The sequence below is a fragment of the Aspergillus fischeri genome, genomic scaffold (genome assembly GCF_000149645.3).
Source record: "Aspergillus fischeri NRRL 181 1099437636264 genomic scaffold, whole genome shotgun sequence".
Classification (NCBI taxonomy): Eukaryota; Fungi; Ascomycota; class Eurotiomycetes; order Eurotiales; family Aspergillaceae; genus Aspergillus; species Aspergillus fischeri.
Window position 1 is genome coordinate 537,604 of NW_001509762.1, and position 13,945 is coordinate 551,548.

A 13,945-nucleotide genomic window follows, 5' to 3' on the forward strand; every position below is an offset into this window, starting at 1 on the left:
AAGAACGCGGGCAAGAGATCAACAACGTGGTGACACCCGATCAGATAGATCCAGAGGATCACTCATCCAAAGAACCAAGCAATGTAATGATGGCATTGTGAGTGTTCTGTTGACGCTGAGATTGATCAACATACCGCTGTTTGATTATGTCAGGGGCATGACGTATCTGTTAGCCGACTGCCGACTGCGCAACAGAGTGGAGAGATCACGCCATGATGGACTGTCAAAAATGCAGTTTGTAGAGAAAGAAAGGATACAAAGCACAAGGACGATGCCATATTGCAGCTGCGAGGACGCTGTATGGACAATCTAAGGCCTCAGGGATTACCAAATCCGGACACCCCGCAGTCCCCTCTCTGACCATAACGACAAAACCCCACTCAAAGGATTGTCCCATGAAGTTTGGATGATTAATTATATGAATTGTGTCAAATGAGCCAATAATATAGAGACCTTCGAACGCAAATGTCCAGGTACAGTCCTGAAGTGGCTATACAGCCGACAGCCGATGGCCGGTGGTCGTCAGATGAAAGACGATCGTCCGGCAAGTAGTCCTACTGGACTGGCTTGGATTATCAAGTCAACTAAATGCCCAATTCAATTGGTGTACAAGATACAGCAACAGCAACCATCACTAGTGGCTGAGATGATACATAATGGCCGCGTTACTCTCCCCTCATCGCCCCTCCTCCCTTCCGATCTCCCTGCCTCATTCTCGGCATCATCTTGTTGCTCTATCATGGATAAACGTCCCAATTTCCTCGTCATCGTCGCCGATGACTTGGGCTTCTCCGATGTAGGCTGCTTTGGAGGAGAAATCCGCACACCAAATATCGATCGTCTTGCTCTCAATGGAGGCGTACGTTTCACAGACTTTCATGCTGCGGCTGCTTGTTCGTGAGTGTCTTTCTCTAGCATTTCAGCGCCCTCTTGACCAGGAGTAACCGCGATAGTCCCACCCGCGCCATGATCATGACCGGGACAGACCACCACATCGCAGGTCTCGGAAACCTGATCGAATGGACCAACATCTCCGGGCAGAACGGACCCAAGGGCTCCCAGATGAGCACCGCACCGCAGCGCGGCATGCCCGGTTACGAGGGATACTTGAACGAGCGCGTCGTCGCGCTGCCCGAGTTGCTGCGGGATGCGGGCTACCACACCGTCATGTCTGGGAAATGGCACCTGGGGCTTACGCCTGAGCGATCGCCGTACAAGCGAGGTTTCGAGCGCTCGTTTGCCCATCTGCCTGCGTGCTCGAACCACTATGCCTACGAGCCGCAGCTCCAGGGGGCCGATGACACGCCTACATTCCTTGAAGCGAGCTACATCGCCCTCCACATGGAAGATGACCACTATGTGAAGCGGTTGCCGGAGGGGTGGTATTCGTCCGATGGATACGGCGATAAGATGCTTCAGTATCTCTCCGACTGGCACGAGAGAAAGGATGAGCGCCCCTTCTTCGCCTACCTACCCTTCACGGCCCCGCATTGGCCGCTCCAGGCGCCCCGCGAGTACATCGACCACTACCGCGGCGTCTACGACGACGGACCCGATGCGTTGCGACTGAAGCGACTGCAGCGGCTCAAGGAGCTGGGGATGATCCGTCCGGACGTGGAGCCGCACCCTGTCGTCGCGGACGAGGTCAAAGAATGGGCCGACTACACCCCGGAGGAGAAGAAGAAGTCCTGCACCGCCATGGAGGTCTACGCCGGCATGGTGGAGTGCATTGACGCCAACGTCGGCAAGGTCGTCGACTACCTGGCCTCCATCGGCGAGATGGACAACACCTTTGTCTGCTTCATGTCCGACAACGGCGCCGAGGGCGCCGCCTACGAGGCCTACCCCATGGTCCAGAGCGGCGTCATGCCCCATCTCCAGAAATACTACGACAACAGCCTCGAGAATCTAGGCAATGCCAACTCGTTCATCTGGTACGGGCCGCGCTGGGCGCAGGCCGCCACCGCCCCGTCCCGTCTGTACAAAGCCTACACAACTGAAGGCGGCGTCCGCGTCCCCTTCCTGGCCAAGTTCCCCAGCAGCGTGGCCGCGGCGCGGAGTGGAATTACAGACCAGTTTGCCACGGTCATGGATCTCGCACCGACTATCCTCGATATGGCGGGAGTCAAGCATCCGGCTCCCACGTACCAAGGCCGTGAAGTGGTCCCCATGCGCGGCAAGAGCTTCTACCCGTGGGTGCGTGGCGAGTCGGGACGGATTCACGAGAAGGACTTCGTCCAAGGATGGGAGACCTGCGGCCGTGCGGCGCTTCGGTTCGGTGACTGGAAGATCGTATATATTCCGAAGCCCAAAGGTCCCGAGCGATGGCAGCTGTACAATCTGGCCGATGATCCGGGCGAGGTGCATGACCTGGCGGATGTTCATCCCGAGCGGTTGAGGCAGTTGCTGAAACTGTGGGATCAGTACGTGATTGAGACGGGTGTGATTCCTCTGAATCCGGATCTGGGTGACTTTCTCGAGGCCACCGAGGCGCAGATGCCGGAGAACGCCTGGATGGAGTATGATTACTGGAAGAAGGGGGCTCGCGATGAGCCTGACAAGTTCATGCGGAAGCCACAGCGGTTCCAGAGAGTGGTCAAGCAGTTTTAGTTTTGTGACTAATTCCCTCGCTGTATGATAGTTTTACCATGCGGTCAATACGAACGCTCGTCTGCAGCAATCTCCATGTAGCTTGCCCGCAAGTAATGGTTCGCTAACTGCCAAACATACCTTCAAAGGTCCTTCTTGGCGCATATCATTATAGCTATATTAGAACGTAAAAATCAGTAAAGAGTTCGCGCCTCACGCATCGCGAATCCGCCCATGTTCGAGACGCATCCTGTCTCCGCGTCATCTCCTCCAGAAGGAACAGCACTTTGTTCGCATTGGGATGCCGCTGCGTCACATCGCTGTCACAGGCCACCATGCGCTGCATCTCCTGCACGATCCACCGCCGCTGAGTCAACGTACCTTCCAGGCCCGCTATAAAAAGCGGCCAGAAGAAGCTGACCGGCAGGTGTTGCTGCGTACTTGCCGATTCAGCTGTTGCCAGCTGGATGATTTGGTCCACAGCGCGGTTGACTCGGTCAGTCCGCGGATAAATAGCAAATGCTACCCGGTGCAGATAGATAAAAATCGCCAGGAAGTTAGCCACATACTGCCGGAATGTGCGACATACCTCGTCCGCGACCGACTGACTTAAGGAGTCAAGCAGCTCTTCAGGTCGGTCGTAGACGTCAAGCACTGGTGGGCGGCAGTTCCATAGTGTCTCCAAGTCAGCGCCCACTCTGTGAGCAATCTGCAGAACCTCAAATTCATCACCCAGCGTCCCGCGACTGCGATGATGCAAGTCAATGCACACGATGCGCCGGATGATTTGCTGGGCTTGAACGAAGAAGCGAAACGCGGGCCCCACAATGGCATCGTAGATAAGATATCCTGGTTTCGAGAGAAGGTAATCGTCTGTCACTTTCTTGTCTACTGGACGATCGTCCATAATACTACTGCTGAAGGACGATTGTCCGCTAACGGCACTGCTCGATTCGTTTTGCGCAGTCGAGAGCTCAGCCAGGCTGCCGAGTTCTATTAGAGGATCTCCATCTCGGCCGGCAATCAGCGATTTCACATCCAGAAGAGAGACCCACGAGACCACCAGGCGGCCAAAGCCAGCCCATGACTGAATCTGGTCGTGAAAGCGCTGCAGTAACAGGTATGCTGAGTGGAGAAAAGAATTACCATGGCGGCCCAGCTCTGGGGACGATAGCGACTGTACAGTGTTTAGTCAATCTTTGACTGTAAACTTGGACATGCCTTACATACTTCAGATAACATGAGCAGAAAGACAGTGGTAAAGACCTTTACCAACGTTGGCTCATCCACTTGCCCAAATATGTATGACTGCCCTTCCAAACTTGCCTGCTGGTGGTACGTCGACGCCGAATTAGGCTGACCCCCCTCCTTGATGGCCTTATGCACCTCTGCGAAACAGTAGATGCTATTCCGCAAGGGTCGAAAGTCGCGCGATTGCGCTACGATAACCTCACGCACATATTTCCATTCCAGGTTCACTGGTCCGAATATCGTCGCGGGCGGCTCGGAGCTGAGGAAATATGCCAGCAGATGCTCCTCATACGCGGCTCCGGTCTCCGGCCACATACCCTCCGTAGCGGGAGACTGTGATTGCGTTCCCTTTGAATAAACACTCGAGTCCCAGCTCATCGATCGATCAGTATGCGGTACATTTGCAGTGTCGTCCGACGCCTTGTAAGACGTTACATTAGTAAATTCAGATAGCCCGTTGGTCAAATCGAGGTGCTTGCGCTCCAGCTCGGACGTAATCTCGCTCATGAAACCAAGCATATCAAATGGTCCGGGTGACGTCGCCGCATTATCCACAGATCGCAATTGTGAAGCATCAGCTGCTTGCGGCGGCCGATAGGCCTGCTGCCCATCTGGTCGTAGCACCGTACTGAAATAGCTCGCATCTGGTCTCTGGAAGGTGTTTGCGGTCGGATTCCCCGTCACGGCAGCTGTGTGACCATTAGCCTGTCGCGGGACGGCTGCAGGCACAATCGTCTTGTAAACACAACCCAGCCGGAGCCGGGTACAGTTGGCACAGATTGGTTTCGCTTCATCGCACCGAACCTTTCGCGCTCGACATGTCAGGCACCCGGATCTTCTTCGAGGACCCGACCTGCCTAATCCCCGTGCTCTGGGAGGAGCCTGGATGCAGTCAGAAGAGCTGATACCTCTACAAGCAAAGAACGGTCGCCAGAATATGAACGACGGTTAGACAGGTGGTTTTACCTCCATAATAAGTCGGCTGCCCCTGCTCAACAGGCATGGCGCGCAGTTGGTTTGGGCAACGCGCAGTTGCAGCTGCGAGCGAGACAGATAAACAAGCAGTGAATTTCCCCGCAGTTCGGGGCGTGCCCGCTCTCCACCATCACGAGTCAGAGGATGGCCTCACACGGCAAACTTGAGAATAACAGTTCCCTTGTCTGGGACCGACGCCTGTAAAAAAAAAAGAAATTGCATTTATATACCCTATATCATGGTGCTTTCATTGTTGCTGATGAGTTAACATACATAGGCTATTTCGAGTAAGCGTCACAGCATGCACATATATACATCTTTCAGCCCTGTAGTACAGTCAAGCTCAGAATGTACAGCGGTGGTCATATCATTATACAAAAATTGGATGGATTATGTCATAAGCCTCCAGGAAGTGCCTGGTACGACCTTCGCATTTTATCACCACCCCAACACTTGGATATGTGCAGCAAATGTCCTCGCTCTTTTCTCACGTATGCCGCAAAGCATATGGCTGCCAGCACAATCGCCCCGTAACTGATAAAGACGGGATACTTGAATTGCTCAGGGAGAGGAAAGACTACTGTGGTTGCAAACGACAGCATCTCAAAGACGTTCTGCACGCCCATTTCGGTTGAGGAGAATCGCCCCCGGGCATCTTCTTCAACACCCTACATGATAGACATTAGCAACGTCTGGTAGCAGCCCTCAGGTGAGAAAGTGATTACCTCTTGGACGAGAAATTGAACCGACAAATCAAAACCCCAAAGGCCAATCCGACTCAAAGCAACTCCCAGGATGAGACTCACTGCTACCAGCCGAGAGTTCGAGTCGTATAAGGCAAAAGCCACTGCTGCAGTGGCCAAACAGCCAAGCTGCCAATTGAGGAACCACAGTCCCGACCTAATCGGTCCGATCCTGCCCATGATGAACGGTGCTGCCCATGTGCCAGACAATTCCGCGAGCACGGCGCCGATTCTCATACAGCTGACCTGCAGAGGATCGAATCCCGTGTGCAAGAGATATGTGACCATGGTGGTGCCAAAGGAGAGAACAGTTAAATAGAGCAGGCTCAAGGCGAAGGACGCCAGGAAGACTGGACTAGCCACGTACTCTCGCCAGGGCGAAGCAGCCCGTTTGACAAGGTGAATTGCACTTTTAATCATACTCTGTTGGTTCGCCGTGGGACGTTCGGGTGCATCCTCGACAGCTCCGCTCCCATCATCTGTCGGGACTGAAACTGTCCGCACGAGTTCCGGTATCGCCTTGTACACCTAACATAATACCTGGTCAGATCAAAGTGATGTAAAGGGCGAAAAAAGATGAACTCACCTGAGCAATGGCAATGTATTCAATAAAGACACAAAGAACATTCACTTCCAAGACCGTCCAGACCGCGACCTTTGTAGACAAGCCATCGACGAGCGAGATCACCACAGGGGCCACAAGCTTGCAGAATAGATCTATCCGTCTCATCGATGCATTCAGATCTATTACAGCGTCAGTAGAACGTAGAATAACATCAGTACATTAGACTATCTACCTTGCCTCCCGATTGCTAAAGTGTCTGCAACAATGATGACCTAACCCGACGTTAGAGTTTCCTTGCCCAGAAGTATTCACTGTTACGACTTACCCAGTCTCTTTCGACAGCCACAGTATTTGCTGTTGCTGCCAGTTTCTCCATGCAAGCGAGCAGAACAACCGCAAGAAATAAGCCCGAGACAATAGGCTCAGATTCTCGATATGAAGGCATCAGAAGGGCCACAAAGCATGCGCAGGACACTGCAACAGGTACTCTCTGCCAGACTAAGAAGTGTAAGCCGTCATGTAGCCATTCATTATTAACTTAGTGGTAGGATGTGGCAGGAGAAGCGACCTACCGATGGAGTGACGGGTGGCTACCAGACGGTTCGACCGATCCATCTTGGATCCTAACCAGGAAGATAGAACCACCGCCGACGCAGAACGTACCAACGCGTAGATCGAGGCGTACAACAGAGTCCCCTGAAAGATAGAAGCAAGGAACAAGACAGCGCCGAATTCAAACATGCGTGAGTTCCATGTCGACAAGAAGTGAGAGACATACAGTCTCATCAACACACTTCGGGAGGTTGCCGTCCGAGTTGCCCGTACGTTAGGGCGAGCTTCTCTTTCTAGAAGAGCTTCAGCTGCTTCCAGGAAGTCTTCCTGGTGACTATTCATATCTGGCTGCGATTCCATCACTGGCCCTGATTGCAGTGGATAGTAGCAAGTGTCCCAGCTCAGTATAATGCTAGGTATCCTCGCGGATGATGGCTATGGATCAAAAACCCTCAATCAGGATTATAGTTGGCCCATCGTTTGTCTAAGTGCATGTAAGGAAGCCATGAAATCAAAATAGTGAAGAACCATCTTCGAAGTTTGAAAGTTTGCCGGCGGACGCGAGAGAGAATCGGTAGCCTGACGATCATTGGTGAGTCGGAAGGGCCGCTGATTGAGAATTCCCCAAGTTCCCCAACGCTTCTCCGTAGATGATGATTATTCATCGGCAGCGTAAGTAAATACTTTTCTGGCTTCTTCATGGACGTGGTTTTCCCGTATCGGATGAAAAGTGGAGTGGGATGTATGTGGCTCGAACACTCATCTTTTTCGTCCTTTTACTCCTCGTCATTTCTCATGGTATGTCGCACCGGTATGCGGAATACCTACAGCGATCTTGTTCCTCTTCACTCACACTCAGACCCCAGTATAATTCTGCACTAAGGGCTGAACCTACGAATCATCAGCAAGTGACGAAGCCGGAAAGCTAGATTTGTATTTGTGCTTCCTAATCAGTAAACATTAGAGTACTGCTAGAATTTGTAATGCTACTTCAGGATAACCAGAAATACGTGGGAGCAATGCTCTGGCCAGCTTATCATGCTTAATATTCCGTTTGAGAACTAATCACCCCAGCTTTACTAATAATGGATTTCTCCTTAGATCCAGAGATATCAGTCCAATAGGTATGATGGTCCATTGCACCGTCCAGCTCACAAAACTACTTTACACCTCTTAACTTTTCAAAGATGCAAACCATTGAACGCCAGATCAGCCCCGTCATATGAGATGAACACAAAAGCCAGACGAGGAACTCAAAGAGGTGAAGAGATGCTATCGCCCCGAAAGAGAGCTAGGGTCGTACTCAGATTCGCCCGGTCCACCCTCCAAATCTGACCGGACAAAGAGAGCCTCGCAATCCATTGGAGAAAAAGGGTATCAATGTCAATCATGCGTCGTCCTGGTGTCCTTCTAGCGCGGACGAGGAAACATGCACCGGTGCAGGACCCCAGGCCAAATTGGTCGGGCACGTCACGTGAAATGCGGATACGTGATGACCATTCAGCTCAGCAGAACGAGGATAACAGAATCGCCTCGCAGGAACCTGGTAGGACAAGTTAGGAACTGCGACTCGTAGTAACATAGGAAGGTCTGCACTTACATCTTGCTGATGAAGCGATCCTTGTTCACGCCCCTTCCCTTTCCGCCCTTCGGCTTCTCCGTCCACATTTCTTTCACGTTCTCGAGCACCATATTGCAGTGGCGGTCAAACGCCTTGACTCGGGCAAGTAGCTTGCGGTTGTTCCGGCATGAGATCAGAACCTGAGTGTGGGTGCGAGTAGCGGTTTGGAGAAGAGACAGGGGGCCAGCTGTGAGCTCGTGTTCTTCTACCAAGGCGACCTCATATTCACTGGAGAAACGCAATGTCAGAGAGATGCGTAAGACATGGGATAGCACGGAACTGTAGATGTGCGAATTGGATGGACAGGATCAGGCATAGGGAAAGGTTGCATGGGCGACTGTCACACGACATATCCAAAGTGCGATGCATTCTAGCATAAGGTATGCGATGATGAGAAGGTGAAATATAGGATGCACATACGTGAGTTCGCTCTTGGGCTTGTTCAGCAAATCCCTGTTAGGATAGACAGTATGGTTAGCATGACGGAACAGATTGAGGTCGGAATCACACCATATTGAATTTCATCAATGACTCATGGTGAAGCCTTGGAGAGAAAAGAGGGGCAAGTACGTACTGAATCTTGGGATCGGTCGACATGGTGGCTGTATAAAAAGGCACTTGCTGGCTGCTCTGGTCCTCTCTTCTTGTCTCTCTTGCGCTCTCTCTGCCCTCAGCAGCTTCTTAGTCAAAGGCGGTCAAGCCCTGGTGTCGAGTCTTGGCGCGGGTTGGTCACGTGCGACGCGTCTCTGCCGTGTTTTGCAGGCATCCTTTCCCGAGGTCGCGATTGGCTGCGTCACGTCGCGTCGGCAGAAACACTCAACACGCTGTAGGCGATCGTCACAGCGTCTTGTGCGGACGCAAGGCGTGCTTGCTTTTCTCTCCCATATCTGGCTTTCTCCTCTCCAACCATCTCCCCAATTGCATCCTTACTTCCTTTTCTTGACGAGTCATATTGCTCTCAGTGGATGAAAAGGCTGTTCTCAGTTCACTCCTTCCCTCAATTCCTTCTTCACCGTGTCTTCACTCGATATAAGCTTCAAGGGAACCCCTACCTGCCTGTCCCACGTTGAACATTCCAATCGACTTCCCCCGCGTCCCCTATTGCATAATCATACATAGCTGCGCATTCTCCGGGTCGACGCAAAGCTTCGATCGAATCAAGACTGGCTATGAATAAACGAAAGTAGCGGGTTCGGCTCGAAATTCCTACCTTGCTTCGCGTCAAGCTCTCGCCTCTCCCTTGTTCCTCAGCGTTCGACACACCTGAACGAGTCGCTTGCGTCTTCTTCATAAACCTCCGCACGTCATTTATCTCCAATTGTATTTTTAATTCACGGCTACTTTGGCTTATGGTTGAGATTGGATTGCTTGTGACATGGAATCTCAGGACGGAATATCCGTCCGGCCTATGAGGCGTGGGTTTGCTCTGTCAGATACAGTCTGTTGATGCTAACCATTGAATGCGGAATTACAGTGAAGGTACTCTACACATTTGACGATGAGAGTAAAACGAATTGCCTGGCCCGGTGGCCTCACTTACTCGACATCCAGACTGCATCCCTGGACGAGCAAACTCAGATTGGTGTCATCGAGCTGAAAACGTGCATTCAAGCCATTGTGTCTGCGAGGTGGGTCGCTCCTGTTCTTGAGCTCAAGCCTAATCGTGCTAATTGATCTTCCTTCGACAATCTAGTCCCGAACTGGTGGCCAAGCTGGGACAAGACTACACAGTATATGCCTATGACTATTCCGAATATGAGACGCCGCTAGTCGGTCAGGGGATGCTCTCATGGGTCCTCGCTTCGGCCTCTCCGACTCCCAACGCACCAGCACATCAATCGAAGACTATGGTAACGGGTCGTGTGTGCAAAAACGTGCTCGGTCTCTTTTCGAAAGGTGCACAAGAAACATTGGAGGTCAAACTGCGATTGGTGCCAGTACCTACTGTTATGCAGAGCGAATACCTCGAAAGCATGCAGAAATATCGGGAGTTGAGCAACATAATTCCTCATGAGTTTGACGCACAATCATGGACAGTCTTCCTTCGTCAGAACCCCGGGCTGCTCGGTCCCTCCAACACACAACCCCTTGACCGCACAACATCACCCATGGGTCACGCTGGAATTGAACGGTTTCACCGGTTACTCAGCGAAGGGTCGACTCCAAGGGAATTGTCTTCGATTGCTCCAAACGGAAATTTTCGGTCTATATCACCTGCGCAGTCCGCGCTTACCGCTCCGAGCAGGGTGTCCACACCTGGCCAACTTCAGCAACATCATGAGCAACTTCAATTACAGCAGGCACCTCAGCTGCTGCTGCAGCAAGAAAGGTCGCACGGGGAAATCCGCCCTTCCTCTAGTGCTTCCATGCGCGATTCTGAGCTGCCTTCGCATGTGCATTATGCCAGCCGCAGGGATTCGGTACAGTCAGGCTATGGAAGCTGTGACGAATCTGCCGACCAACAGCCACGAAAGCGAGCCAAGCTGTATCGAGCGGATTGGCCAGGTAGATCTGACTTCAACATTGAGAGACAGCCAAGCTCTTTGCGTGTCGCAGCCAGTACAGCTGCCTCTGTTCGGATTCACCGTCCTACCCCTGTCAATCCCGCTATCGCTGCTGCCCAGAATTCGAACGAGGAGCCTGTCCGGCCGCCAACACCTATCTCTGGATCGAACGATCTCCCACGCAGAGGGCGACCGGCCCCCAGCCTCCTACGCGAATCGTCTGTTCAGAGCAATAACTATACTTCACCATACCCCATGAGTGATGATCCAGGTGATCACAACTCTCATTCGCCGGAGGAGCCCCGCTACCAGGGTCTGTTCGAACCATCAATCAGTATGCCTTCTTCGCCTCCGGTCTTGGATTGCGGGTTTCCCAATCCATCTAGTCCCGTCCTTCCACCTATGGTAACCGATCCCGACTCGGGTTTCATGAGCGGTGGCCTGGATGATCTCTTAGATGATGATATGGGTACTCCTTTGGAGGATTGTGCAAAGTCGGTCTCGAATGACGCACCAAAGCGCAGACGCGCAACGGATGCTGCAGCACAGGCCAGCTCTCCTATCAATCCTTCCACAGTACCAGAGAATCAGATTGAAAACGCTCCTCCTGCTCCTGCCCCAACTCGCGGTCCTGCCAGTGCGGCCGGCTCGAGGCCACCCTCGCGGGCGAGTTTCAGACAGGCCCCCAAGCCGTTGGCTCCTGCCCCCTTCTCACAAAGTGAATTGGAGCAACTCATGAATGCGATTCCCGCAAGTGACCCCGTCGTTCCGACACATGTTCCTGCTCAATATGCCCATTCCTGGACAGGCCCCATGAGCGACCTCCCCAGCGCTGAGACGCCTACGCCGAAGCCTGTGACCGAGGATGGCAAAGTCCGGAGTGGGGCGGGGGCAAGAAGGCTTAGGCAGGTCCAGGCACGTCTGGATAAGTGTATCCGAGACGGTCAGGTCCCTCCTTACTGCGAGAACTGCGGGGCCATTGAAACTCCCACTTGGCGCAGGGCCTGGTCAAAGGAGTTTGTTGGAGGGGAATCTGATGCCAATGAGCTGATGAAGGATCCCACCATGCTATTCTGGCAGGTTTTGGAAAGGAACGACAAGGATGAGGTCACAAAGTTCAAAATGTTCAAGAAATCCTTGGTTGACGCCGACAATGACTTTGTCCAGATCCTTCTCTGTAACCGTAAGTCGATAGGTTGTTTTTCCCACTGGAATTGCTGCTGACATACAGGAAGCCTGTGGTCTTTGGCTGCACAAATTCAAGTGTATGCGCCCCGAGAACAGATGGAATAAGCCGGCCAGCGGGAAGAAGAAGCGGATGCCCCGGAACCGTAAAGGAGGAGGCCCGCTCTCGGACAATGGTACCTTGGCGAAAATACACCCCAAGCCCCAATCCTCAAAGCCGGCTGGGTCCTCCCCCGGTGCGTCTGATGCCTCGTCGCCTGCGGAAGAGGAAACCCCGCGCCCAGATAATGGCAACGAGAATGGAAACGATCGAGACAATGACGACGACGTTCAAGAAGTGCCGTCCAAGCGGCGTCGTGCCAATAGCGCTGAGCCACGACGGTCGTCGGACACCGCAGAAAAGCGTTGGCAGGAGCAAGATGCAACGGAGGCGCTGCGGCGGGCTATCCAGTCCAGCCCAGCCCGAAACCTTGAGAAACGCCCTGGTCCGGTGGTTGATGAGAACAGCCTTACACCTAAGCCAGTGAGAAGAGCGCTCTTCCATAGTGCTCAGAACGAAGGTTGTCCTCTCAAGCCCCTGGGCGGCTCCGCCCTGAACAGTCCACGCCGTAGCCCTCGCGTTAACTGTCGCGATCCAGGTCAAAAGCCTCAAGACAAGGAAAACGCGGCGATTGACAAAGACCTAGAAGGGTTATTCGAGAGTCCGCCCTTTGAATATGACCTGCCCGCCAGTCCTACCCCCAGAAGACGAAACCAGCGTAGCAACCTGCTGGGAGAGAAGCGCAATTCGTTGCCGTGTATCTCGCCTTTGTCCAAAGCGCGCCTGGAGGGAAGCTCAGACATGACGCCTACCAAGCTCAGCGCGCAGAAACTTCAGCGTATACAGGGCAGTACGACTGTGACCCCCCGTCAAAATAAAACGCCCAAGTCTCTGCGATCTTTAGGACCTGATCTGCCTTCCATGCCCGACGGTGGATTCAATGTGGAGGCCTTGGACAATATTGACAGTATGCTTGTTGATATCTTCGAGGACGTGCCGTCTTCCGCACAGTGTGACTCCTTGTTTTCTTTTGGGCAACCCAAGGACTCGACGAGCGGCAACTGGTCTGGATGGATTGAATCCGACTATATTTCATTGAACGGATCCGACGACCAGGAGGCAAATGGCGAGCAGCGGACGGGTAGGCGCAGCGGCGCGAGTGAGGACGAAGATCTCATCCACGCCATTCTATCCGACCCCGACATCCAAAAGAATGCGCATTTCGATCCATTCCAGTTTACGGGTGCAGGCGCCTTGGACTCTGGCATTTTTGACTCAGATTCAGTCACCGCCGATGTCATCGCTCTCGGCTCCAGAAGCAAAGCCGCCGAGGAGCCCGCGAGCAAGGAGTCGGCTTGAGTGTTACGGACTAATGCCTTATAACCTCTCTCTTCCTCTCACTATTTCCTTTTCCACTTCGATCACCTACATTACACACACCTCGTTCATGATCAATTTTTCAGACTGTCTGCTTTTTCTTAGCGAAGGCGTTGGGCGGGATTCCTGGCAATTTCAGTGAAGTCTTTGTTTTCCCATGCATTTTTGTGCGAAAATGCCCCATATCATGATGTTGTTCTAGCGTTTTGCTCTGCCATCTGACACAGTTGTCAAAAAGCACAAAAGACTGTTTCACTCTACTGTTGTCTAGCCTGACTGTTGGATCAATTTCCTTAGTTACGACATCAAAGGGATGCTATGTCTCTTCTTAGCATTTAGATAATGAACAAAGATATGCATCATACATTATTCGTCTACACAGTACAGCTGCAGTCCACTGGAGAATAGACTTGGTATGACTTGACTCCAACTGAGACCAGCCTTTAAGACCTTACCAACTACAGAACAGCAGGCAGAAGCCTTGGCATGTCATTGGCAAATGTAATTGGTACGAATCCTCATCATTGCCATTATAACCCTTGC

The 13,945-nt window shown here is 52.6% G+C and overlaps 5 protein-coding genes across 5 annotated transcripts; 2 read left to right on the forward strand and 3 right to left on the reverse strand.

The window, feature by feature from the left end:
* Window positions 1-739: 739 nt before the first annotated feature.
* Window positions 740-2,610, forward strand: NFIA_074140 (arylsulfatase; the record flags this gene model as incomplete). Its single annotated transcript, XM_001259394.1, has 2 exons — window positions 740-859; window positions 916-2,610. 2 exons carry the CDS (start codon window positions 740-742, stop codon window positions 2,608-2,610), a joined length of 1,815 nt encoding a protein of 604 aa, XP_001259395.1.
* A 154-nt stretch (window positions 2,611-2,764) lies between these two features.
* NFIA_074150 (Zn(II)2Cys6 transcription factor) lies at window positions 2,765-4,843 on the reverse strand (the record flags this gene model as incomplete). Its single annotated transcript, XM_001259395.1, has 3 exons — window positions 2,765-3,766; window positions 3,820-4,722; window positions 4,766-4,843. The coding sequence occupies 3 exons, from the start codon at window positions 4,841-4,843 to the stop codon at window positions 2,765-2,767; spliced, it is 1,983 nt and encodes a 660-aa protein (XP_001259396.1).
* Window positions 4,844-5,210: 367 nt separating this feature from the next.
* On the reverse strand, window positions 5,211-7,035 carry NFIA_074160 (putative iron-regulated transporter; the record flags this gene model as incomplete). The annotated part of the gene is made up of 7 exons (XM_001259396.1): window positions 5,211-5,483; window positions 5,541-5,687; window positions 5,805-6,086; window positions 6,145-6,302; window positions 6,356-6,395; window positions 6,449-6,621; window positions 6,696-7,035. 7 exons carry the CDS (start codon window positions 7,033-7,035, stop codon window positions 5,211-5,213), a joined length of 1,413 nt encoding a protein of 470 aa, XP_001259397.1.
* A 1,140-nt stretch (window positions 7,036-8,175) lies between these two features.
* NFIA_074170 (mRNA splicing protein SMD2) lies at window positions 8,176-8,893 on the reverse strand (the record flags this gene model as incomplete). Its single annotated transcript, XM_001259397.1, has 4 exons — window positions 8,176-8,218; window positions 8,276-8,524; window positions 8,717-8,749; window positions 8,871-8,893. The coding sequence occupies 4 exons, from the start codon at window positions 8,891-8,893 to the stop codon at window positions 8,176-8,178; spliced, it is 348 nt and encodes a 115-aa protein (XP_001259398.1).
* An 849-nt stretch (window positions 8,894-9,742) lies between these two features.
* On the forward strand, window positions 9,743-13,384 carry NFIA_074180 (putative GATA transcription factor (Ams2); the record flags this gene model as incomplete). Its single annotated transcript, XM_001259398.1, has 3 exons — window positions 9,743-9,924; window positions 9,990-11,983; window positions 12,036-13,384. 3 exons carry the CDS (start codon window positions 9,743-9,745, stop codon window positions 13,382-13,384), a joined length of 3,525 nt encoding a protein of 1,174 aa, XP_001259399.1.
* Between the last annotated feature and the right edge of the window lie 561 nt (window positions 13,385-13,945).